Genomic DNA, 26873 nt, shown 5'->3' with positions numbered 1-26873 from the left:
TTTGTTCAAAAGCAGTCGTTTTGTTGCATTAACACAACTCTTGACCTCTCCCGTAAAATGACACTGTCTAGCAGGAAAAGACAACAGGCACAGAAAAACCAGAGATTGAAAGAGAGGGAGAGTGATGGATGGACAGATGACCGGGGAAAAGAAATAAAGAACATCTTCTACAGCAGTAGATAAATACACACATTCAGCGAGGACGTGGGGTAAGATCAGGGTTAAGTCAACAAAAAACTAGGTTAAAGCCACCTGCAACAGCAGCCTTAACATCATAAGGAAGCTAAGAGAAGATAAAGTTGAACTAATGTGGTATAAAGAAGTACATCCACCTTTTCACATCAAAACAGAATTAGAATTCAATTCAGGGCACATAATGCTCTTCTCTTTGTTCTCTCCTATTCTCTGCCTAGGGCTTTCCTGCCCAGAAAAAGCTAATATATATTTTCAGGTGCACTGCCCTGGGAAGGGCAACTTTTCCCCATTCAGAATATCAAATGTTGAAGCAGTAAATGTTTGAGAAATACTTACTGTGACAATGAAGAAACTTTTAAATGTGAAGTGGGTGTCTTCATCTAACAAAACATATGATGTACAATAACTACAAATATATAACACAAATTATGGCATTAATTTTCTAAACAGGGCTTCTGCCTTTTGTGCACCCGGCAGAGAAACAAACTCAACAAGGGCGTAAATTGCCACGAGGGCGCCACAAGATAAACACTCAAAACCGCTTAACTTATGTCAAACATTAACTTTACGTTGCACATCTTACTTTAGCTTATTTAATCTAGTTCACAGAAGAGCTGTTTAAGTTAAATTTCAGCCGAAATGAAAAGTCTATCTTCAGGAATCATACAACATACATACATCCATCCACTTCCCGTGGAGTCAACCAGCGGAAATATGGACAGTGCCAATCTGACATTGCAACTACATTGTGGTCGGAGGGGGCATTATCCTAAAATCCTGTCTACAAGATTCAATCACCTTGTTGCCACCTAGCAACTACAATTATCTAGTGCAGCCCTCTCTTTTAACGCTACAGCAGGACCATGGTAACGCAGCGGTAAAGCTGACAAATGAAATGAGAAACATCTGTACTCAGTATTAGTAGTCAGAGTGTCTACAAAAATGAAAGTGAGTGTACACACAGTTTGTGCTGTTCCTCAAACGTACATATGACCAATAACTGAAATTATCTCCACTCTCTCTTTATTATCTTCATATTATTAATAGGCCCCTTCTTTATTAATGTGCTTTGCTTAAGGCAATAAAAATATTTCCTCTTTAGACTGTTTCCTAACTCTCATTTCACCTTTCCATCTGAGCAAATTAGAAAGTGCTTTACCACTTGTTATCTTTAATTTGACCATGGAAATATCTTCATGAAACCATCTTCACACCGTTTCACAAAGTCACATATACAGTTCCACTGGAGCATTCAAGGTTTATCAACAATGCCTCTTGGAAATTCGATGTATAAACTATTGTGTTTTGCAGAATAGCTGCCTGGGTTATGTCCATCTGCTACATTTTTCCACTGAACACACAGAGGTTGTAGAGATCAGGGTTTGCAAATTGAGTACACAATGTTTAGGCAACAAAAGTACTGTGGTTAGGGAAAAATTGTGGTTAAAGTGAGTGTCCTGTCACCTGTTTCAAGTCTACACCCATTTTTGCCATTTTTGTCTTTTTTTAGGGAGGGGCAGGGGATCTTTAGGGGGAGATAGCAGGTCAACAGTATATGCCACATAGAAGGGGTATATATCATCTGAAAGCCAGGAACCTGAAGATTAATTTGAGGTGCAGCTCAGCACTGTGTGTCAAGTCGTTCTAGTCATAAATCTATAATATACATTGTGTTTTGGTCAGGTGCCTATTCAAATTTTGAAAGTTTAGAGTGTATAAGGGCTTCGGGCTATGATGGAAGTGTATGATGGCCATTCCCATGATAATTGTTTCAGCAATAGTTCAGAAACCCCCTTATTGTCAATGTACCTACAAAAGCCACACATCCTCTGAATGTCCCAGGTCTCTAGTTTGTGGCTTTTTTCATGGGGCTGTGAGTATCCTAGAGGTCACAATAGGTCATTTTACACAGTGAGGTCAAGTTTCAAAAAATGGTCTCACTACTATGAAATAGCCACTGTGGAAACAAACATGATCACACATGAATACAGTTGGGCTCATTGAATCCACACAAGTTTCAGCTTTCCAGTAATACCCAATATATGCAATTTTAAGGGACCCCAGTATGCAGAAATATTCAAATACACAATTTTTAGAACAGGAAAAAATAACACATCTATACTTTATGCAAAAAACTGCATGGTTTTTGCCCAAAAGTGCATGGGAATCCATTTGGGTATCCATAGAAACCATTTTCATTCAGATATCTTGAAGTGAGAGGTCAAGGGACCCCTTCGAAAATGGCCGTGCCAGTTTTTCCCTTGCCAAAATTTAGCCTAACTTTAGAGTGTTATTTAGCCCCCTTCCTGACAAGCTAGCATGGCATGGTTGGTACCAATGGATGCCTTAGGTCGTCTGGTTTCATGTGATACCAGTGTCTTCACTAGCTTTAAAACTGAGCCGGCTAGAGGCCTAGGATGCTGGCGTCCTTGTGGAGTTTAAGAGGTTAAGACCACAATCTTTCTCTAACCCTAACCTTTGAGCGCCTACAGACAATAATAACAAACAATATCAAGCTTTAGCTGCTATGAGCAAATATTGTATTGCAAAAGCAGATAAAAACAAATGAAATATGGCATGACAGATAATTGAAAACATTTTGTTTCATTTAGGATAAAAATGTCACTCAGGTGGCATAATGTTTCTCTCTAAATGTAATTTCTAGGAGACAGAGATTTAATACTTTGCTCAGGGGTATCCCAGCAGTAAATGTTGTGAGAGCCCTAACAAATGTGGAATCTTTATATGTGTCCTTCATAACCTGCAAAGTGGAGTAAGGTAGCCCGCAACAAAGTGAAGTACAGGGAGGGCAGCTGGAGTTAACGGCAGCAGTAATCAGTAGAGAAGTTAGGTAAACACACAGGAAGAGAGGGGAGCTAATCCTCTGGTGAGTTAGCTGTGGTATAACCACATGGGGAGTAAAGAGTGATTTAAGGGAACTTGAGATGGAGTAGAACGGTGTCTGTGTTTGTGCACAGTAATCTTGTGTGTGTGTGCGTACTGAATGTGTACTCATGCTGTTTGTGTACACAGTATGTGTATGTCTGTGTGCTATGTACATAAGCGTATTTTCTGTCTGTAAGGTTTATGTGTGTCCACCGCTATGTAAATATCTTAAATGTGTATGTGTAAGTGGCGTGTGGGTGGGTGTGTATTCACACACTTGTGTATTTGTGAACCACAGAGGCATGCAGTGCAAGGCAGACTCTGGCTGCTGTAATCCGAGGTTTACACGCTGTAATGCTGCTGAAAGCCTGCAGGCCTAGCTGGCAGAGAGAAAGAGAGGGAGAGCAAGAGAGAGAGAGAGAGAGAGAGAGAGAGAGAGAGAGAGAGAGAGAGAGAGAGAGAGAGAGAGAGAGGACATTATAGAGGAGACAAGAAAGAGATGCTATATGAAGGGCAGTCATCAGAGAATTTGACTTGTAAATGGAGGGAGTTAAGTCTAGATGTAGACAGGGGAGAGGGAAGGACAGAAAAAGATGCACAGTAAGATGGATACATTTGAAAAGGGAGAAAGAGGGTGCTGATGGAGAGAGAGAAAGGTTGGAGGAGGAAAAATACTGTTGATATAAATTTTATCAGATTTTTTTTGTTAGGTTGCAAGAGCTATTTAGTAAATTTAAGAAACTTTTCTGCCCACACTCCATCTGGCAAAAAATATATTTTAACTAAAAGACTATTTTTACAAATACTTCTGGAAACCTCTGCTCTGTCGGCCCTGGACTCCTTCATAGCCAACTAATTTTTTATGTTTTAAGATAACAAACAAATTTTGTTAAAAAAAAGTAATGTACTCTATATTTGATAAGTGGTCCTTTCTTGGCTTAAGTGCTATTGCATGGTCAGCTGTGCTAATATATAATGTAAGTGATCACAGAAAGATTTGGAGGTGCCAGGCAGTTTGTTTCTTGACATTACTGCTACATTGATGTATTGAGTTGTTGAATTCACCCACTTTTTTGTCTGCTTTTTCAAAAAGCTAATTTTCAAGAATGGAAAACACTGACTTGTCGAAATTGGAAGATTAAACAGAGAATAGGATAAACAGAGAAAAGTTAGTGTTTGCAAATTTATCAGCATTAGTTTGGACCTGGTCTGAGGCTGGAAAATTAACACACTGACTGACAGACCAGGGGCAGAGCATGGATAGTCACACACTAAAATAATTCAGGGAGTTTTTATCCTATAAGGGCCTATTGTGAAGCCAGAGAAGCCTGACCGAGAGAGAGCCAGAGAGACAGAGAGAGAGAGAGAGAGAGAGAGAGCGAGTGTGAGAGAGACACAGAATGAGATGACGGGAAAGGAGATGAGAGGAGAGGAAATGAAATGAGAGAGGGGGGGGGCTGACAAGAGGTGGAAGAAGAGGGAGGGATAGATGGATGGCATATCAAACCAATGCAAATCTGTTCCCCCCACTGTAATCACTTTAGTATGTGTAACCACACACACACCCAGGAACATACACACCACAAATCCTTATTGCCTATGCATATTGAGCCTATGAGAAAATCTACTGTAGGCATGTGGTGATTCACTCAGATTATTCCATGATATGATTGTTTTGGTATTCAGTCCCCTGGTACACTGAGATAGGCTGTGGTGCAACGTGATCTCATGGGATGGCGTATAAATAGCACGCCACTTTTAAGGACGTTTTGCATGACATGTCTACACATTTTAAGCTTTTCGTGTGTCATTTAACAACGTTGGTTAGGTTTAGGCAGAAAAAAATACTTGTTTATGTTTACTTCACGTCACTTCCCCTGTCATTAGAACATAACTACAGGTTGTTTTTGGCGGCCGAGTTTATGACCTAAATGGCATGAAATGACACATGAAAAGCAAAAAATGTGTAGTCATAACATGCAAAATGACTTGATGTGTTATTCATACCAGGCTGTCTGGTGTCAGTGTATGCGCGCCGAAAAAAAAAAAAAAACTGGAGCAAATAAAAAAGTGACAAAAATAAAGAGAGATTAATTTTCTTATTTTCAGAACTCAAATAGATAAAAACCTATTTAACAAAATTACAAAAACGTATTAATAGCTTTCATTCAAACAGGTCACTACACATCCACAGGCTTGAGGTTTCATTTCAATGCCAAGATGGTGCCGCAACTGACCGAGCCAACAACACATTTTGATTAGCAGATAGCTTGCATTCAGTTCATTTAAATTTCTTTAGGAACTGCAACCTTTCCCAGTACACATCATGCTAGGAAAACAATCAGGGACAGGTCCCCAGTGCTCAGAGACACAATGTACATATCCACATCCTCTTGTGTAAGGACAGACAGGCTGCAGCTATAATGAAGAGGAGATGCATGATGAGGGGTGATGATGACCTGTTCTATATCATGATCCGTAACAATAAGGTTGAGTTAAACAAAATATTGTTTCCTTACTGAGATTTTCTTACTAAAGTGGCTCTTAGGGGGTTAACTGCTGCCTGGGGAACTCTTACTATGCTAAGTGTGTATGTGTGATGAAAAAACTTCATACTGAAAATGAGGTCTTGGTAATTATAAGGGGAGTAATTGGCTGCTGGTCTTAATAGCTTTGGGCCAATATTTACTGATTATTCAGTGGAAGAGTGAAGAGGCCATGATTGGCCTCTAGAGGCAGGATTATACCTAAGAACTGAAGTCACGCAGCTACTCTTTGTTTCTCTACTGTCTCTTTAGTGTGCTTGAGCCTCTCTAAATTCATGCTTATACTTTAAAGAGCAATTTGAATTTATTACTGACTTTACACTTTTGTAAAGTCAGAAAGTCATTACTGACTTTACACTTTTGTAAAGTCAGCAATATTGGAAATAATGGAAAGAAAATACCATAAACAAAACACATATGGGCTATTTATATAGAGTATTTATATCCATGAGGACAATAAAGAGGAAAAGTAAGTATTTTAGGCTTTCAACAAAAAAATCTGTTATTTGCATAAACTCAAACCTGTCTGGAAATCACAAAACAACCGGATATTGCACTAGTTATTATGAGTGAGTGCTTTTTGTCTGGTGAGGAGACATGGTTTTACTGTTGAATTCGAGACTGAATCCACAGGTTAGAGTTAAGGACAGGGTGTCGAAGCCGGGACACTGGGAGACAGATGCGCTGATGGGCCCCATCAATTCACACAACTCCTTCATCAGTTCCATCATTGCAGAAGCCTGTGCCTCTTCTGGTGCCAGCGGGAATATTTGTCACAGAGCCAGCACAGATTGAGCTTGGAGAAGATGTGGAAAGTTTATGGGAAATTTGCCAATTTCACAGTGAAATGAGGTAAAGTCAGGTAATGCTATTCACTCACCAAGACACCTGCCACAGGTTCTCCTTACACAACTAAATATCTCGCTGCGCCTTGTTATTTATTTCACCCATGTCTGTTACTCATCCTAATAGTGATCATGACAGTGATACGTTTATATTTAAATATCTTTGTTCGGCTTGTTATCATTGTGTATCTTTCTGAAGATTGTTGTGTGTAAGTACATTGAGAGTCTAATTCCTTGCAGCATAATCATACATGGTCAGTAAAGCTGATTCTGATTCTGATCCTGTGGACTTTTAGCAACTTTAAAATCACAATGCTGTGTCAATTTAGTATGAGCATGTTATTTTCAACCTCAAGTGTGTCAAAAGCAGCACTGGGATTTTCTTGTAGCATTGTTGTAATTTGACTTTGGCAGCCATAATGTTTAAATTTTTCAGTTTTTCAGGTGGGCTTGGCAAACTGCCTTAAAAAAATAGGTTTTCGTCTTTGTGCTCATCTCTGTCTCTCTACCTGTATATTATTTTAGTCTATATTCCTGTGTGTCAGCCTTCTTTGTATTCTTCAGTTGGAGTGTAGTTTAAATTTTCCTAGGTGGGCAGCTTTGCCCCATACTGAGCTCTGGCCTGGTGGTGTCCTTATGTAGAGAAGCAAGACCTCATCTCTGACAAACACTAATGATCCACCATACCTCAGCTCTGTTTTTCCTTTTATTCTGGCTGGATAATATTAACACACATTGTTCTGTCCTGCTTCTATGACACATTTGTCTGTGTAGAGGCTCACCATTCTGTCCTCCACCACTTTTATTATTCACCTCACTTAATCTCTTTCTTGTTCTTGTAATCCTTGATCAATCTCTCTGCAAAATCAAAGTTTCTGACAAGGTCCCCTCCCCTCATCTTTCTCCAGGCCAGTCGTCTGCCCCTCCTCACAAAGCCATGGTATGTTTAACACGAGGACACAACCTTGGTGTCAGATACCACTGCTCTCTCACTCTCATTTCTTTTCCACCGATCCCTCCCTCATTCTCTGCTGCCACCTTATCAGTGCTATGTTTACTACCAGGTCACAGGCAATTAGGCCTCCCCCTTATCTCTCCTTCACATCCCTGCTCTTGTCAATCCTTTCATCCATCCATCAATCCATCCATCCATCCATCCGCTACGTAACCAAGATTAACCCAAGGACCGACAACCCATCTCATCTCCTTATTACTGTTTTTTTTCTGCCCATCCATCATTCTCCCTCTGTACTCATCTGTCCATACATCTCTCTGACCTGTCTTAAATAAAAACATTATCTTGAGGGCTCAAACATGGCTGCTTCTTCGTTTTTTTTTCCTCCTCCTCCCTCCTCCTTCATCACTTCACGCAGCACTCAAGACAAAACCCCCACCACTTTCTTTTTATTTCTCTGAACCTTTATTCTTCCATCCACCCAGTCATGCCTGTCTAACTTTTTTTTCCCTCTCTCTCTCACTACCATAAGCCAAAGTAACGTTGTACTAATGACATGACATCCAAGAGACGAAGAGACCAGGCAGTAATTTCCTTTCTCTGCCTAAATATCATCAGTGTTCATATACAGCCATCTCGCCCAGTCTGAAAGCCAAGATGTATGAGTAGTCACTTGAAGAAAAAACAATAAATGAATAGGTTCATAAATGCTGGAAAATTCGTACACAAACAAAATGTGGAATGTCTGTTTTTTTTTCTGTCTACAAGAATTGACAACGCTTTCAGTACTAAGGTTTAAATAGAGACTAGTTCCAGTTAAATGCAGACAGGGAAATCACATATCTCATAGCAGCAGAGTGGTAAAGGTTGGTGAAGGGGGCTGGCATCATAGATTTATTATGCTGACTTCCTCAGCACTTTTCTGTATGTTTTTCCTTTCAGGCACAGGGTTTATACAGACAATGCGCTCAGTATTCCAGAAATAGGTAAGGTGCAGAATGAGAACTTTGTATGCACAAACACAATAGCACTGTTATTCCTTCATCCTTTCTTTCTTGCGTGCTTTCTTTCATTCCTGAGAGTCTGGGAGCTGTTATACTACATCGACTCCCGAATTCTTTCATTGATAACATGCAGCAGAATTTTATTATTAGCATCTCTCTATACAGTAGCAGAATTTTTTTTAAAAAATCATACTGTTTCAGCTTGCCTATGCTCAGTTTCTTTATGTTATTGCACAGAGTGTGTCTTGGCTGAGACATGAGACGGGATTGACAGTGGAGTATCTGGGGAATAAAACTTCTCCTAGCTTGTCTCAACAAACAGAGAAGCAGATGAGTGGCTGGCGGGCTAGTGTTTGGTGTTACCCATACTGTTTACACAATGGGTGTTTTTGTTTGGCACCACAATGAATTTCCCAATGGGGTTTGTGTGACAGCAGGTAATAGTTAAAAAATGCTGTCTCCCACTCTTCTGCTTTTTCATATTTGTTTGCTTCACTTATTTGCAAGCCCTTCTTTCTCCTTAACTCCCCCCCTTCTTGGTGTCTCTTTCCATGTTTTTTGATATCTCTCTTTCTGTCTCATACACACACACAGCAAAAAATTCACATGCACTGCCACACTTAGGCTGATCCAAGGACACCAGAGGCAGTTTGTCAGCTTTAATCAGTGTCCAGTGTCCACTGTGCTGTGGTCACCCAGAATATAACTTGCTGGTCAGTGCATGTGTCTTCGCTCATGATTGACACGACCTTCCAGCTAAAACAAATCGTTGACATCAATCAAGCCACAGAAGAAGCTTGCAAATACTCAAGTATTCATGAGTTCACAAGGATAAAAGCTGTTATCACAAAGGCTGGAAACGTAGCTATTTAGTACTCCTGCCCCAGACACACTTCAGAGAAGGACAGGATGAAAGATAAGACTGAGAACTAAAGCCCTGAGGGAATACTTCAATATTAAGGGAAATATGCTTGTTTGCCGTCTTAATAGGAGTTAGATCAATATCAACTTAAATCTCTGTGCATTCAGTGGCGAGATTGGTCCGAGACAAAACAGAGGGAAACAGCTAACCTTAGTCAAACGAAAACCAATATATTTTCCAAGTTGCGTTATTTACATGTTGCATCTCGTTAGCTCGTTACCAACACATCCAAGAACCACCTGCATTATCTGAGTTACAGAGCTACCTTTGTACTTCCAATGTTTGTGCTAAGCTAGGCTGAACTTGTCTTCAACATGTCATTTCTGTACTGAACGCAAAGAGATTAAATTAATATTAAATCTTTTTATCTTACTCCCAAAATGTCAGAGTACTTTAAGAAGACAATTATGTAGAACAGGCTCAGTCGCCACACATCAAACCTTCACTGTTACCTTATCTTTGTATTGGAAATGACTTTCATAACTTTCACTCAGTTGATCCAGAGCTGGTGTTAGATAGTGGGGATTCAAAATAAAACTAAAAGTTTTGCAATATTAAATGAAAAGCTGCACTGAGGTGCTCTTGAACGCGTAGGCCACTGTAAAAATTAACACAGCCTCTCTATAGAAAGAAGCAAATACCAGAATTGAGTGTGTTTTAATTACCGCTAAATGCTGGCTCCAAAAACCCTGCTTGCATTGAAGTGAATGAGAAACCCTCACAACTTCTTATTAGCAATACAAAGCTGTGTTTTACTCCAAGATTCATGGCCTGATAAGATGACGTCACCTCCTCTAACAGTGGCACTGGGATCATGTTAACCTTGACTGACGGGTACCAACATGTCTTCAACAATGAGCTATATTTTCCTCACCCCAACACCACCCAGACTCCACCTCAAATTTGGATCTTCTGGCTCACAACAGGATGGCAGGGACCTAATTCTAAGTTTTGAAGTCAAGTGTTAAAATTTGGTAAGTTGAAAATGACAAATATATACAAATCTTTGAGAAATAAATTATTTAATTGGTGGAAAAGATGGGGGGTCTTTCAAACTTAAGCTTGTATTAGAAATGTGTTCTCCTGTACCGGTCTCTGTCATTTCTATATCATGACGTCAGGCTAAACCTCACACAAAATGGAAGAATGAGCCAAGGTGAGAGGCTGAAAATGTTAAATGGAGGGGAGGGAAGAAAGAAGGAGAAGGACACATGGACTCTCTGAATCTTTGAACCAACAGGCAAAGTGTCCCTGTCTGTGTATGAAGAGAGGATGTGATTTGCTTTGTCTTCCTCTGAGAAGTCAGAATGGCCCGCAGATTTTTAACATCTTCTACCCCATAAAAAAACATACACACACACACACACACACACACAGCTATCAGGTGAGATGACTGAGAAGGGGAGAAGTGGATGGGAAAGAATCTCTGAAGCAGGACAAATCAATGACTTTCACTCTTGCCTCCCTCTCTGGTCTTCACTTTTCCCCTCCTCTTTCTTTTCCCTATCCCACCTTCTTTTTACCCCTGCATCATTTACTGCATCTCCCCTTCTTTCTCTGCCCACCTCCTCCATCCTTTCCGCAATCTCCCACCTGGCCTTGAGGTAGGGGAGACACGCTGAATAAAGATACATGCAAATCTACCTAATAGGATGGAAAATTGGGGGGAAATAGGGATCTTTCCCCTCGGAGGTATTTTTTTCTCTGTCACTATCTTTCTGCCCTTCACTCTTTGCATGTCTTCATCCCGATTTGCTTTTTCTCTCTCTGATTTATTTATTTTACTTTATTTCCTCTCTTAACTTACTGTGTCTCATTTTTCTGACTCACAGGATGCCGATCTCCCTTTCTGCCTTTTTTTGTGTGTGACTCACTCTGTACCTCCTCTCTAGCCTCCCTCTCTTTTGTCATCACCCTCTCCATCTCACCCTGCAGGACCTTTTTACATAATTGTAATAATCAGTTCCAGTAGTATTGCCCCCCCATCTAACCTCCCTAAAATAGCGCTGGCTAACTTGCCCTTTAGAGCTGCATCCTCGCTATTTTGTTCTATGATCAAAACATGTGTGAGAGGTTGCTGTACACTATCTGCATGCTGTGTGTAAAAAATCAGAATTCATTTAACACCTTATTATGACCATTTTCCTGTTAGCAACAGTGGAGTATTTGATATTATCAGAAAATCTTGATCTGGCCTTTAATTTAAGTCTTATTTGGTATTTTAGGTCTGAGTAAAACTTAACTGTGCTTCCTTTGGAACACACATGCACAGTTTCATAAACTGTTTAGTGATTAGTGACTAGTTTGCACAGACTTTTTCTCTAAACTATATGTATATGTATACTTTACTTATTTTAATCACTTCTTTAAATGCACTTCCACAGATTTGTTTTTACATTGTGTGCAATTTGTGTGTAATTTTGGATCATATCAGAGCTGAATTTTAGCCGTGCTAGCTGCATTGGTACAATGTCAGTTGGTTTGTCGGTCTTCCGCTTTGATCCAGAAAGAAAAATCTCAACAAGTATTGGATAGATTGCTATAATATCTTGTACAGACATCCATGGATCCCAGAAGATGAATTCCCTTCTCATCCAGCAACACCAGCAGGTCAGAGTTTTCACTTACCCAGTAAAATATCTCAGCATATACTTGATTGATTGGTACATTTTTTACAGACATGGTTCCTAGACAATGTATCCGGATGACTCTGGTGATCCCCTGATTTTTCTCTAGTAACACCATAACTGTGACATGCAGTATGGGGTTTGGAGTGAAATATCTCCATTAGGTGCACACCTCAGGATGAATTGAAATAGTGACACCGTACACGTGGCACTGCTGTCCCTTTGTACTATAGCCTCACAGAGACACTAGTGCAACTGTGTAACAGCCATTACACTTACTTCAGACATGTTTGATTTGAACAGCTGCTATCAGGATGAATCCCAGTGCACTCCTGCACTGTGAGCCGTAATATTTGAACAGAAACCAGCAACAGGATATTAGTCTGTGAGCCAGAGTGTTTGGGAAGGAACCAAAAAAAAAAAAAAAATAGCAGAAAGTTGCTACACATGTGTCTTGGGAGTACTGTGCTGTCCAGGGCAAGAGCTTGTGTTCTCTCCAGGGCAAATAAGACAAAAAACCATGCATAGGCAAGTCCAGTCTTCTCATAGTTTGTTCAGACAGACGTTGTCCCCATAGACTACAATGTCTAAGAAAAGCTCTTTAAAAACAGAACTCATATCCTTCTATGACACTAACCATAAAAAATGAAAATCAGTTGTGTACTGTGAATTCGAGCCTGTCATCACAAGAAAAATGACAGTATAGGTCTGAGATTCAGCCGGCAAAAATGAGCTATAGTTACGTTTATGCCATCTAGCAGCTGTAGTAATTATGATGCAGTTCAGATGACATCAATATAAGGTGACTTCCTTGTTAGGAGGAGGCGGGTGGGTAGGATGGCTAGATAGTTTAGGCAGAAAGGCAAAAAGTGGACTTAAGTGCAGGAGACCCCTGTCTGCTTTTCACTATCTGCCACGAGTGTCATGTTTCCAACCGCGAGTTGTGTTTACTGTTGCCCTGACGACAAAGGTTACCTTACTTTAAGGAAGTACTAACCATGTTTTGAGCGATCATTTTAGCCAAAACCATGATCTTTCCTTAAATCTAACAAGTGCTTTTTGTGCCTAAACCTCACCACAGCGCCGTCACACCATAATTTTTTAACAGTGATTTGTAATGATTTTGGGAAGCATCCATCCGTCCTATAGAGGATGCTGAAAACACTCATATATGTCATTTTGAGAGTCACTGGAAATAGACCTATTCTGTTGTTTCGGTATGAGGACGTGTTGGTAAATTCAATAGAGCTGGAACAAGTTAAATGAGAGATTTATCTCCTTGTTCTGGGACATAAGCTCACAAAAACTCACAACTACTCTTGCAACAAGTAGATACACTATAAAGAAGCTTGATTCAGCTTGTGCATCCCAATCCATAGATTAACATGTGTGTCTGTGGAGAATATCTTTTCTCTGTTATATTTTATGAAAAAGGAATATAACAGCATGGTGTGTCACTATAGCTTAGCCTTCTGAAAAAGACTCTGTCAACAGTAATAAACTCAGTTTACAACTCAGTTGAACTGCTTAATGTTTGATAGAAAATCTCCTCTGCATGCATGTGTATGTCCTTGGTTGAGAGGAATGGAAACCCAGTGTTTTCTCTACGTTACATACTGACGGTCATGCAGGCTGACATTAATTGTCATGCAAAGCCAAAGGGGTTAGCTTAGCATTTCCAAACATGCCAGAAGATTTATGCAAATGAGTGTGTGTGGATGGGTTTTCGTGTGTTGCTGAGTGAACTGTAGCTATTATCTGTTTTTGAGTTGGTGGTCACATTAAGTCATCACATTTAAAAGAATGTCTTTCAATCCTTCAAAACATGTAATGGAAGGAAATGTTTCTTGCAAGATGACAGGACTGTGAGGCGGCTTCCAAGGTCTTGTGATTTTCTGAAGTCACTTAACGTAATTTACCACATATGTCAGAGGAGACTGGAGATGATAATTGAAGGTGACCCCAATTTAAGAACACTGCAGTTTGCAGGCCATTGATTCTTTTAAAGAGGGAGAATATTTCTGTCTCTCCTCCAAATGATGGAGAATATGTGCTTACGTCAGAGAGAAAAGAGAGCTTGAGCATGTGCGAGAAAGAGTGTAATGGTTGTGACTCTATTATGACCTGTGCTACTAGGTCTATCAGGATTAGATCATCTATCTGTGTTTTTGCTGCCTCTCCAGCCCTGTTTCATTTTACCCTTCTCTTCATCACATCTACCCCTTTCCTTAATTTAGCAACACATTAGTCTTTCTCCATTCACTCATAATCTCCCCCTTTCCCTCCCTATCCCCCTTTTCCCCTGCTTAGCCACAACCCTTTTTTTATTGTGCTGGTTCTCAGGTATAAATCTGATGCCGTTTTTCCTCTCTGAAGTCATTTAAGATGTCGCAGATAGCTAACGAAGCAATTACACATGGCAGACTTGTCGCCTCTATATAAGAGAGCAGTGGAGCCTGGCATGCCTGAAGATGTATAGAGATACAGATATAGGTTCCTGTGTATAGCCACTGAAGGTAATGGAGCAGAAAGCCAATTCTACCACAGTGTAGCAGTAATAATTATGACCGATCACAGGTGTCTACTATTATCATTATCACTAGACAACTGTATGCATATGTGTGAAGTATGATGGGGATGAATAGCATTACAAGGGGTTGAGGACTGAAAGAGGTAAAAGAAGATTGGAATGAGTTGGAAGATGACAGGCAGGATAGAGGAAGGGAAAGGAAAAGAAAAGATTAAGAGAGAAGGGAGTTGTGGATAAATAGAGAAGTCCTCAGAAGAATAACTTAATTAAGGCAAGATAGGGAAACAAAAAAGCAGGATTGTGTGCATGTCATTAGTGAGACTCTCAACAGGGATAAAAAAAAAGACTGAAAGAGGAGACAGAACAGTGAGGGAGGAAAGAAAATAAAGCTCAGGTTAAGTGGTATTCTCAAAAGAATGTAGCAATAATACCATAATTAGGGAAGTATATGTATACAGCACTGTGTATAGCAGTGGAGGCTGGTCCATAGAGGCAGAGGAGGTTGATCCTCCTCTATTTTTTGAGAGGCAAAAGGGAGAACAAAATATAAAAAAGAATATTTGGTTGAAGTAAACCATTACAAATCTCAGCATTATTTGTAAAGTATTTTTTCTCTCTTTGGAAAAAAACCTATTACTGAAATTCTGTTTAAAATGCTTCAACAGTGACACCTGCAGGGCGGGAGGAGAAAGAGCAGTGTGTGAAGTGGTGGGGGAAGTGGTGGTGGGGGGGGCGCAATTGGTGGAGGTGGAGTGGGGGACAGAGGAGGATGGGTGCCTGCTGTCCTCTGCAGGGCGGGATCTCTTACATTGGACTTAATGTATTTCATTTTCATTTTTTTTCTGGACAGACAGCATGTTGCTAACATTAACAGGGATTCTGAAGAGCAACGATCAAACCAGCATCTAATGGGTCCGATGTGACATTTGAGTTATGTTTACCTGCTGTTTAATGTGCTTTTTTTTCGCTGATCCTAATAATGATCTGATCCGTGACTCAAATCCATGATATGATCCAAACCGTGAGTTTTGTGTTCATGTTAACACCCCTAGTGTTAACATGTCAGCTTTGTAGACTAGGCCTAGAGTGTGTAAGTCATGTATTTGATACATGCATTAATACTTTCTGATGTGAACCTACACTTTTAGATCTGTGAATGTTTTTAGTGTTCAATCTTTCTAGTATTCAGCACTGATCTGAGCCTGTATCACATTATAAGCTTTGTGCTACTTTATATATTTCTGTATACTAAGAAATTATATAGGAAACACATGTAAATCATGTGATATGTTGTCTGTTTTTGATGAGACCATAAATTTGTTGTCACAATAGAACAATACTATCAATTTTGAATTTCACTTTGTTGGTAAAATGACACATTTGATCCACTCCATGGCTAAAATGAGCACTTCTTTTTTAAAGACAATATGTGTATGCTAAATTTCTTTAAAGATGCAGCCTTTACACCACTTAAGCAAATTGTTTTATTGGCATATAAAATTGCCCCCTACCCCTCTGATTTCATCAGGTGGGACAATGATATAGTTTGATGCGGATTGTTGTAAGATTCCATGTTGGTTTTCCCCCGTCCTCCCCAATTTTTTGAGTCACCAGCCGCCACTGGTGTATAGTTAGTATTATCAGGCAGGCACGCCCACACACACACACACACATACACACACACACACACACACACACACACACACACACACACACACACATATATATACTTTATATCTCAATACCCCAGTGGTTGCAGTGGTAGAGTCGGATTCTTCGCATGTTTTCCATGATTCAGAAATCTTTAATTCAGATACTGAATGGCTTGCCCATAAAAAATACATGGGGATACACCCATTATCCGCATTTTTCATAAGACACATAAGTGTCATGAAAGCAGTCAGGTACAAGAGAAATACATTTGACTTCATATGGTATGAAAGTTGAGGTAGGACAGAGAGAAAGAAAGAGAGAGTGATGATGTATAATTTATTCAGAAAAATAACCAATGTTAATTTAATTTGGTTCAAGAGTTAGACATGTTTCTTCCAGGAAAGGTCATTGTCAGGTGAAACTTCAGTGCCCACAGCTGTTAAGACACAAAATTACCACAGAGTAAAGGTTAAATAATAGAACGAAGATTTCTCTAAGGAAGGTCTTGAAATGCTAAGGATCAAATATTCATCAGAAACTGTATTTCCTCAAAGAAAAGACAGTCGTCAATTAAAAGCCAGGTCTCTGATAATGTTCAGGGTCCTGGTCGACATGAATGAATAAAGGCCGGGCCCAAAAACAGGCCGGGGAAAAAACAATGGTGGATAAACTCCTGTTGCCTGTTGTATAATTATGGAGATAGATTTGTTTCATAATGATTTGTGTGAACAGATCGACAATCTGTGTGTAAATGTGTAATCTGTAAATATAAACACCTTCCACAAATACCAAAAAAAAGATTTGTAAACTCACAAAAATATTTTGCAAATATAAAAAAGATCTGCAAATACACAAACTAATTCCACAAATAAAAAAATATCTGTGAATACATTAAATTAATTTGCAAATAAATGAAAGGCATTTGTGAATATCTTCCTAACATTTACAACTTTTCAACAGGCATTTGTTAGGCAGTTTTTATTTGTGAATCGAAAAAACATTTGTGGATCTCTGTTCTATGCGTGTGAATTTGCTTTTTACACACATAGAGTTTTGAAACAAATTTTCCGCCATTCTGAACGAAAATCCACATGTACCACTCCGCCATTTTCGGATAGCACGTGTTCGCCTGCTGACAACATCATTTCCGCATTTCAAAGTAAGAGCACGCAGTCTTTCTATGAGCTGTTTTTTTGTTTGTTTGTTTTTAATAATCAGCGATAAGTAACGTGCATTCATTGTTTCATGTTAGAGTCATACAGTGATCATTAATGTGTGTTTATTTGTGTATATTATCTGGCACACACTTTCATATACATTTCTGTTTGAGTATGAAAGGCACGAGGATGCTTGTGGGCAACGTTCAGCTCTCTAAAGTGGTGGCTTGGCTGCTTCTTCAGTTAGCAGTTATCAGCCACCTCATCCTTTATATTTTTCATTTATTCTTTCAGGTTGGTAAAAGTCACAAGGCACTTCACATCTTATTAGTAGTATACTCTTACTAATGTAGTACTGCACTGTGTTTAGTTTGATTACATTGTTTCAGTGAGGCTACCTTAACTGTTGTAAGATATGACGTAAGTGGCAGCACCCTGGTTAAGGTCTTTGATAGAATGGCTATTGGTGTTGATAGTTGTTTTGGTTTAGAAATGTCGTATTGTAGTTTTATTGTTCATTGTTAATATGTAGATTCCGCTAAGCTAACATTAACTACTGAAGCGGCATCTGTTGCCATGGCAACAGTAAACATTGATGTAGCGAGCTGGGGGAACGAAAGCAGTAGGATAGAATGTAGTATGTATAGAATGTAGGATACATTTTAACTGTATGAATGTAGACTGTGTGTTAACAGCTGACCTATCGGATGTGTAGAAGAACACAGAACGTTAATTAACATTAGATCCTGACTGAAGTTACGCTACTGTGCCTCCTGTGTAAATGCGCACAGCGTTTGTGTATTTGCAGATCTGTTTTATATTTGCAAAATATTTTTGTGAGTTTACAAATCTTTTTTTTGTATTTATGGAAGGTGTTTATATTTACAGATTACACATTTACAAAAATCATTATGAAACAAATCTCCATAAACTTGGCTAAGCCGGCAAGAACACATCCATGAGCATTCTACCTGCATGCTACAGCTAAGTGGTGCACTGCTGCAGCTTTCGGAACGCTAGAATTAAGAGTAAGTGGATTACCGGTACTGCAGCAACAAACATTTAACAGAGCAAATGGAAGCAGATCAGAAAACAAGGAGGCTTCATACTTAAATATGAGCAAATATACTTATCAAAACAGGGAATTAGAAATAAAGGCTTCTCTCTAATATAAGCCTTCTTCCAATAGAGGCCTGGTACCCTTTGCAGTTGAGGTAAATGAAGGTCCTGGCCTCTATTTGAGGAAATACGGTAACCCTTCCATCATGTGACCGTGGAGAATGTTAAATACATGCTAATGTTAAAATGTTGGAACACTGAACAGAACTGTGGAATTATGGGAGATTTTCAAGAGATTTTCTACAAAGTAAATGTATGACAAGACAAATATAGCAACTGCCAAAACAATAGTCCCTTCTCTGGGTTTGATTGAAATGCAACAGCTCCCTAAAGAGGAATGTTGCCTTCAATCTGTAAAAATGACATTAAACTATTCTTTCATTTGAAGGTTGTTTTTATACTGCCATGGTTAATATTTTGCAAATATCAAACTGGACTGAGAAACTTGTTTGGATCTGACAGCTCCCCTGACCAGTGGCTGTCATTAAAAACATCCACTGCACTTCACCCCAGCATCTGCATGTTAATCAGCTACACTATTGCTGCTGCTAGTTGCTTTCTTACAATGATAGCAAGTTGATTCATAAAGTATGGGGTCATCGCAATACTATTTTTATAATATACCAGGAATTTAACATATATTTCATGATCCAGTCTTTTTGTTGTCAGATGTGTATGGGTAACACTGATGGAGAAGTTTACACTAGTTCTACTGGGATTTTACCTTTTTTGCTTCCTGATTGAGAAGAACAGCTACTTTGAAAAGAGCAATTACACCAAGACCAATTCTTTATTTTCAAATGAGTATTCTATATAATATTTGTGACTTAAGCTGTCATTTGTAGCTAATGTAACTTCAGTTATTATGATAAAATGCCATCTTCACTGCACAGTGGTGATACCTTCAGTATAATAAGCCTCAGAATCAAGTATTGTTACTCCATCACTATATAAGAGAAGACAAATCTGGGTTGAAGAGACATGGCAATACTTTTCATAGATTTACATCAAAGACTTCAATGACCTTTAACCTTTCTTTTTTCCTTTTCACTCCCCTGAAGAAAAGAAATCGTGCTTCGTTCTCTCTCTCTCTCTCCCCTCTCCCTCGCTCTGTTTCTCTCTCAACCCAATCGGTCAAGTCAGACGGCCGCCCAACTAGAGGAGTTTTTCATCCAGCCGCTGTCGCCAAGTACTTGCTCATGGGGGATTGCTGCGTCTCTGTGTTTTAAAGAGTACTGTCTAGACTTGCTCTATGTAAAAGTACCCTGAGGTAACTTCTGTTGTGATTTGGCTATGTAAATAAAAATGATTTTGATTTGATTTTTTAAAAAAATAATTTTACATACACATCAGTTCTTGTCCTTGTCCATCACAATGAAAAGGTAATGGGTCTGACCTTGTGTTGGATACTTAAAGCCGACATTTTCCATAACATCTTCCCAGTTGCACATGTGAACATGGAAACGCAGGTAATGGAATGTGCGAGCAGTACGAGATGGATGCCATTGTATGTGCCACTGCTTCCCTACGGCTTTAATATCCTTTTCACTTTTCACACATTTATTCACATACTGGGTCAGGTTTCTCAGACTTTTCTTCTCAAGTGGTGGGATGGTCAGAACCAGCTTATTTTCACTAACCGTTTCTCCAGCCTGACATATATGTGACCTACATTTATTGCAGGTTACATGCTGTGTATGAAAACCATTTCCTAGGGCTCCACATCATTTGGAAAGGCTTGATTCACAAAAGAAAGTTAATATCCAGACACTCTGAGAGGAATATAAACCTCTCTTTAGTCATTTGATTCCATGTATAAATTTAATTGAATCCCAACGACAGTCCAACAAATGTTCAGATTATTAAGGGAGACTGTGGCAGGAATACTGTATAACAAGTGCCTTAATTCCCTCAGAAGTAATTATGCCCTCTGATTAGGGGATTGTGCCTTAATGTAATTATGCTGTGCTTTAAAGATTAATTTTGTCTGTGATGGCATGCTGCGTTATGTTGGTGCCTCACCACATTATCCATAATCACAGCTCACTATCTCAACTGTTATCTGTAAAGAGATCCCTCTGGTATGGAGGATAGACATGGTGTGTGTGTTATTTGTGTTGCTGATTGTGTATGTATGCAAATGCGCGTACATGCTGCACCTGTGCACACAGATGTGTCTCTGTCCAAAGGACTTTTATGAAGGATTATGCTTTGCAAGTCTGGGTCTCAAATGTTAATCCATATCTGCTGTTTTCATACCTATTTGCCATAATTCACCAAAACGGAGTAGTCAGTAACATCAGGGAAGCCTTCAGAGATCCCAGAGCCACCAGAGCATTAACAAAGCCATGAGAAAAGGAAAATATATATAATATATATTGATATACTGTAAGTAAGTATCCTAATCCACACATGAATTCAGGAAATTATACAGTAAGTACAGAATTTAAACTCCAGCTTTGAGTTTACTGCACCAGCTGATGATTGAGAGGCGTTAAATACATTTCTAAAAATAGTGCAGACAGACACATACAAACTCATGACTGCACATTTACACAGCCATTAAAACACACATATGCATACATACACACGATCAATAAACAAACAGTCTTATGAATATGTGTGAGCATGCATGTGAGGGGAAAGGATGTCTTTCATGGGGTCTGTTAAAATTCATTATGCATGTATCATTACCAAATACTACTTGAAAATGCTTCTAATTAATCCAATTAACACCAAGCTCTATTGAAGGAGAGGTGAGCTGCTGGGCTGATGCTGCATCCTGCTCGTGCACAGAAAAAAGTACGAAATAAACAAGCAACTAACCACAGGAAAACAAAGACGGGGACTAACTGTGAACTAAATAGATAAAAATATAAAGAAGCTATTACTGCTTCTGTGCATTTGTTGCCTCAAATATTGATGGTTTAGAAAAATGTAATCCTATACAGCACAATCCAAAAGTGAATACATAAAGGTAGCAGGGCTGTACTCTGCTACACAGGGGTGACAGCCGCAAGGAAAGAAATACCTGAATAAATATGAGATGAAAATAACGTTGAGAGCAGGTGCAGTGAAATTCCACAGTAAATCCAGGAATTATGTAAATCCACTCTGCCTGTAAGAGCAGAAATTATTCCCCCTTCACCCACAGCAGCTCAGCACACAGGGGCTCTGTTTTAACTACTTACCCTACTGACTCCTCGTCCCCTATCTTCTCCATAATTTGTTCCCAGGATTTCAAAGAAGATGTTGGGGTTAGTGCCGTTGTCAGTGAACTCCAGGAAACTGGTGAGGCCACTCACTCCAAACTGCAAGGACAGGACAGGAAAGGAGAAATGTTTTTTATTTGATTACTGATTTATTTTACTATTATTGTCATTTGGTGATACTGATCATTAAATTGTGGCCTTCATAGCTCTCGTTGTAATGACTCTCAGGCTCAACATCAGATATGATTAATCATGCAAGCTATTCACAGTGAAACTTAAGACACAAATCATCCGCTCATCCCTTATAAAATGATTACCGGTACTGAATAACAAACATGCATTTGTTGTAATACACAGAAATACAGACAGGTGACTAATTAAAGGAATAATCGGTACAGGTCTGAATGCTTGACCCCTACAGTGAGGGGATCTGGTGGTTCCACTTGTCCCCTTAGAGGGAAGGGTCACTGCAGATCAATACAAAGTTGTTCTGAGTGATCACCTTTATCCTACGAGGGGTCACTGAATGGTTTGATGAGTATGAAAATGATGTGAATTATATGCTATGGTCTTCGCAGTCACCAGATCTCAACTCAATTGAACACCTATGGGAGATTTTGTACTGACGTGTTAGACAGCGCTCTCCACCACCATCATCAAAACACCCAATGAGAGAATATCTTTTTGAAGAATGGTGTTCATCCCTCCAGTAGAGTTCAGAGACATGTAGAATCAATGCCAAGGCACATTGAAGCTGTTCTGGCAGCACGTGGTGGCCTAACACCTTATCAAGACACTTTATGTTGGTTTTTCCTTTTAATTTGACACCCGTCTGTATGTGTGACCTTGTGTTTTCACACGTGTGTATGCCTGCATGTTTGCATTTTTCTGTGTCCAAGACAGTAAATGTTTGGTTTTGCCCTTGGTGGGAAATCACAGTTCAAAGTAGGTTCAGTGTTGTTAAAAATGGAGCAGTCAATAGCACACAGAGATCTGTGTAAGTACCAGGCTGATGGAAACAAAAGTGTGTGTTTGGAGCTATTGGGTATTTTTTGCGGTAGAGGTGTTGTGTGTGGAGAGGTAGATTAACTCACAAGCTCTCTCTCTCACACACACACACACACACACACACACACACACACACACACACACACACACACACACAATCTTTACCCTGCCTCCCGGTAGTGTGACCAGTGAAAGTGACACTGTGAGTCAGTGAAAGTGACACTGTGTCTGCTTCAGGGAAGGAGAGGTGTTATACTCCTTAATATGACTCATTCTCTTCGTTTGTGTGTGTGTGTGTGTAAGTGCTCACAGACGTGTGTTTGAAACATGAAACATGATTTGTGCCATTTATGACTACACAGTATACAGTATTTCATCTTTTTCAACCTAGATTATGATTGGTTAAATTACTTCAAACCATAGATTGTAAATTAAGATGTAAATAGTGAGGTGTGATGTCACTCATTGGTCTGCATTGGAACCGGTTTGAAGCCTAGAGTTGCTGCTTGTGGTCAGCGCCATATTTTCTGTTTGGAGCCAGGACCTTCCAAATAAGGAGTATCTTGTTTTTGCCAGTGACAGGCTCAGATTGGTATTATGTATCTGACAACATTTTGGAAAGGACCATACAGAGAAATAAAACATTTTTTCTTCACCTTTTGCTTGATCTGGTCTGTTTTCTTATTATGTCTAACCAAGTCTCACTCAAGGAGAAGTCTCATTCTGAAATCTTGCGAGAGTTGAGTTGTTGTCAAAATCAGCTAAATATTCAGCTTGACAGAGCTGGAGAGACGAGTGCTTAGCTTAGTGTTATCTAAAAGATTTTCAAAGTCATGACTGAAAGCCAGGGAAAACAGCAGGTTATCGAACTGTCAGTCATGGCTGTAAATCAACACCCACATGGCAGATATCATCAAGTCATATCAAGATATCAAGTCTTCAAATCTTATTTTTGGAGCAATAAATTCCAAAATGACCACCGACACACTTATTTGAGGGCCTGAATTTAGCGATTGAGACCTCAATCACTCATTTAAAAAATTTTTGACTTAGTCTTTCTAGAGAGAAGTTTATGCCTTTTGAATTAGAGTCAGCTGGAGCCAGGGATTTTTTTTGGAGGCAGCATCTAGAGGCCGTCCATGGAATTGCACTTTAAGGTACCTCCGCATTGGCTTCAGCATCAAACGATGGTATTGCCGCATGCTTTAAATCTACGTTTACTGATCATTTGGCCTCTTAGTGGCAGCAGAAACACTGTAAACGTCGACTGTAAATGTTGACATTTTTATCACCTTTAAGGTTCAAATGACTGATCACAGGCAGTTCAACCACCTTCCTCTAGTTTCTTGCTAAATTACACAGTGGTAACAGCCCTCAGCTGAAACATTCAGACATACTTTTGTGTGTGTGTTTTCTGTGTTAGGTTCTAAGAATTATCTGTCTAAAACACACACATGCACGTGCATATATGTGTGTATGCGTGCGTATGCCTTGCATGTGCATATGTGTTGACATGTATAGAAATAAAGGGGAGAAAATTATTGCCTTTATGAGTATATACTGTATATGATGCAGTTCATAAGTGTGTATAAGATGTTAATGTGCTATTTGGTTTATTATTCTATATTGACACACAAATATATTGTTACTGTATTCTCTTATTTTATTCCACTGGAATAACCACACACACCCTTACCCTCAATAAAATACGTGTTTATTTGCTTCCTTGCAAGCTGGATGGGGGTGAAACCCACTCGGATACTGTTCATTGCCTTTCATAATTATTCAGGTAATTAATGCTGGCAGCTCAGTATTGGCACAATACATTCACAACAATTATCTTTCTTTTAATTGCACCCTGCAAGGTTTTGATGTTGGTGAACCCCTACAAACACAATGAAAGCCAGCATGATGGAGAAATAAGTCATAAAAGTTACAAAAGTTCCACAACTCTCACAAACAACAATAGCAGGCTGGTGGACAACAAAAGCAGTCTCAAGTGCAGATTCCAGCAGTAGAGGTGAAACCCAACCTGACCCCCCTCTCTCTGACACAATACACTGCTTTTCCACCTGGCATATATACCTACGGTCTCCACCAGGACCATTATACAGTGAAGAGCACATGGACACTCGCACAATACATTTAAATATAAATATAAATATACATATACAAATATATAATTACAATTTAACCTTACTAATACAAAGTACAAATGACTATTGCCTAATACAGATTAAATAAAATGGATAATAAACTGGAAAAATACCAAGCAAAAGCCAAACTTCACCAAAAAAAACCCTCTACCCACTCCCCTCTCTCTTCCTCGACTTCTTGGTTCAGCCTAACAAGGTAATCGACATCTGCTGGAGTCCTGTGGCTGAATTCTGACATGTGCACACCATGAAAACACAGAAGTACACCTCAAAGAGAGAGTGATAAGTAGGGGTTCCCGAAATAGAAGCGCAACATAACAAAAATGAACTTCCTGTATAAGTCTGTTTTGCTGAACTTTACACAGTCAACGATTGTGTGTGTGTTTTTTCACACTAGTGAGGAGGATGCTTTCCAGCTCCCTCACACACCTGATATAAAGGATATGCCACTGGGGCCCAGACAATGAGTGAAAGGCAGGGAAATGAATACGGAAGAGGACATGAAGGTGTACTTGTTTTTGATGTTTGAAAGCTTCTGAAAAGTAAAATGAAAGTGAATGAGTCTGTGTGTTACAATAACAGCACTAATAACTCTTATAGATTTAAGCTTAGACTCTGAGACAGCCTCATGGGCAACTGCTTGAGGATCTTGGGCTGCATTGCAGGACTTACTGTGCCTTAAAAGTGATCAATACAAATTTAAAATGAATCCTAAACCTAACTGTTTGAATCACTGAGTCTCAAGGGTGGATAATATAGCAACTAATGGCAGGAGTAGTGCAACACATGTCGTTCCCCAACAGCTCATACACAGAAGATCAGTGAAACAGCAGTTTCAGCTGCTGGATTTTATCCCCTACTCTGAATTTTTCAACAAACACAAAACATCAGTAGAGCTCTTCATCAACAGCTGAAAATTAGTATTTATCATTACCATAATGGCCCCACATACCAAAACTCTGATTAAACGCACAGGCATACGCAAGTAAGTAAAGCTCACTGCCGATACACTGTAAACTGGAACTGATGGCAGGCTGTTGAACTAAACTCTATTACTGCTTTGGGCTCTTTTAGCTCTTTTGAGACAGCCATCAGGGTTGGTTTAACAGCCGGGGCTGGCTGATGAAAGTGTTGCCAAAACCTAGCCTGATCTCAAGGTGAAATGCAGAGATAGATATGAAAGCCATTGCGCCGCATTTATTATTGTCTGACACTAATCCCAAATTAGCATTTCACTTGGCTTCATCATTCAGTCAAACTGCCACCCCTGGAGTAGTTTTTTTTATTGATATCAAAACAGAGGGCATTGATCCAATTGGATTTAACAGTGATGAAAGAGTTGCCAAACCCAGTCTAAACTCAAGATGAAATGCAGAGATTTATAAAATCACAGCTGCAGGATGAACTCCTCTATCTCCCAAAAGTCAGCTATTCAGGAACTGAGGAAAACTTGACGACTGAAGCATGGTTAGTGAAGTCAACTAAGTGTAGACAGGAACTTGGAAACTTTAAGTTGAAGTAATGAACAAAAATGGGATCTCGGTGTGATTAGAACAATACAAAAACTGTGTACATATTTAGAGCCTCTTCCATGTCATTCTTCATCCCTGGAGGAGATTTTAGTCATACCAAGAGATGGCATTGTATAAATGAATTTAGCAGTGACTGGATCCTGCTGTTTCAACTACAGTGTCTCAGCCAAGGAACAATAGTGCCTAGTCTTCAAAATTTCATGTAATGAGCACAATGTCTTGAAATGCAAATACATGCTCCCTAAATCAAAAGTGTGAAAAATGCATTTTTCTACTGCTAAAAGATACACATGAGACACATAAAAATAGGAATAAATCTGAGATTGTGCTTGCACATTGTAGTTGGGTTAGGGGATGGGCATAATTTTTTGCTTTCAGCTACGGATCCTCACCTCAGTCAATGTCACTGAATGACAGTGACATTCAAACTTAGACAAAGGTGCTTTTCTGCTGTGAGTCAAGACTTCATTTTAGCAGATATATTGAGAATACGTTTTTAAAAAAACTGTAAGTTTTGATACAAAGT

The 26873-nt window shown here is 39.3% G+C and overlaps 1 protein-coding gene across 3 annotated transcripts in view; it reads right to left on the bottom strand.

Annotated features, from left to right (window-relative positions):
• The window catches only part of grid2 (glutamate receptor, ionotropic, delta 2), a 227426-nt gene that overhangs the window by 138976 nt on the left and 61577 nt on the right, over positions 1 to 26873 (bottom strand). For all 3 annotated transcript variants that reach the window (XM_044373896.1, XM_044373897.1, XM_044373898.1), the window contains exon 6: positions 21631 to 21750. In XM_044373896.1, the coding sequence (XP_044229831.1) occupies positions 21631 to 21750 (120 nt within the window). The remainder of the gene's footprint in view (positions 1 to 21630; positions 21751 to 26873) is intronic.

This window comes from Thunnus albacares, chromosome 2, assembly GCF_914725855.1.
Source record: "Thunnus albacares chromosome 2, fThuAlb1.1, whole genome shotgun sequence".
Classification (NCBI taxonomy): domain Eukaryota; kingdom Metazoa; phylum Chordata; class Actinopteri; order Scombriformes; family Scombridae; genus Thunnus; species Thunnus albacares.
Note: the sequence above shows the minus strand (reverse complement) of the source record. Positions and strands in the feature narration are given on the sequence as shown.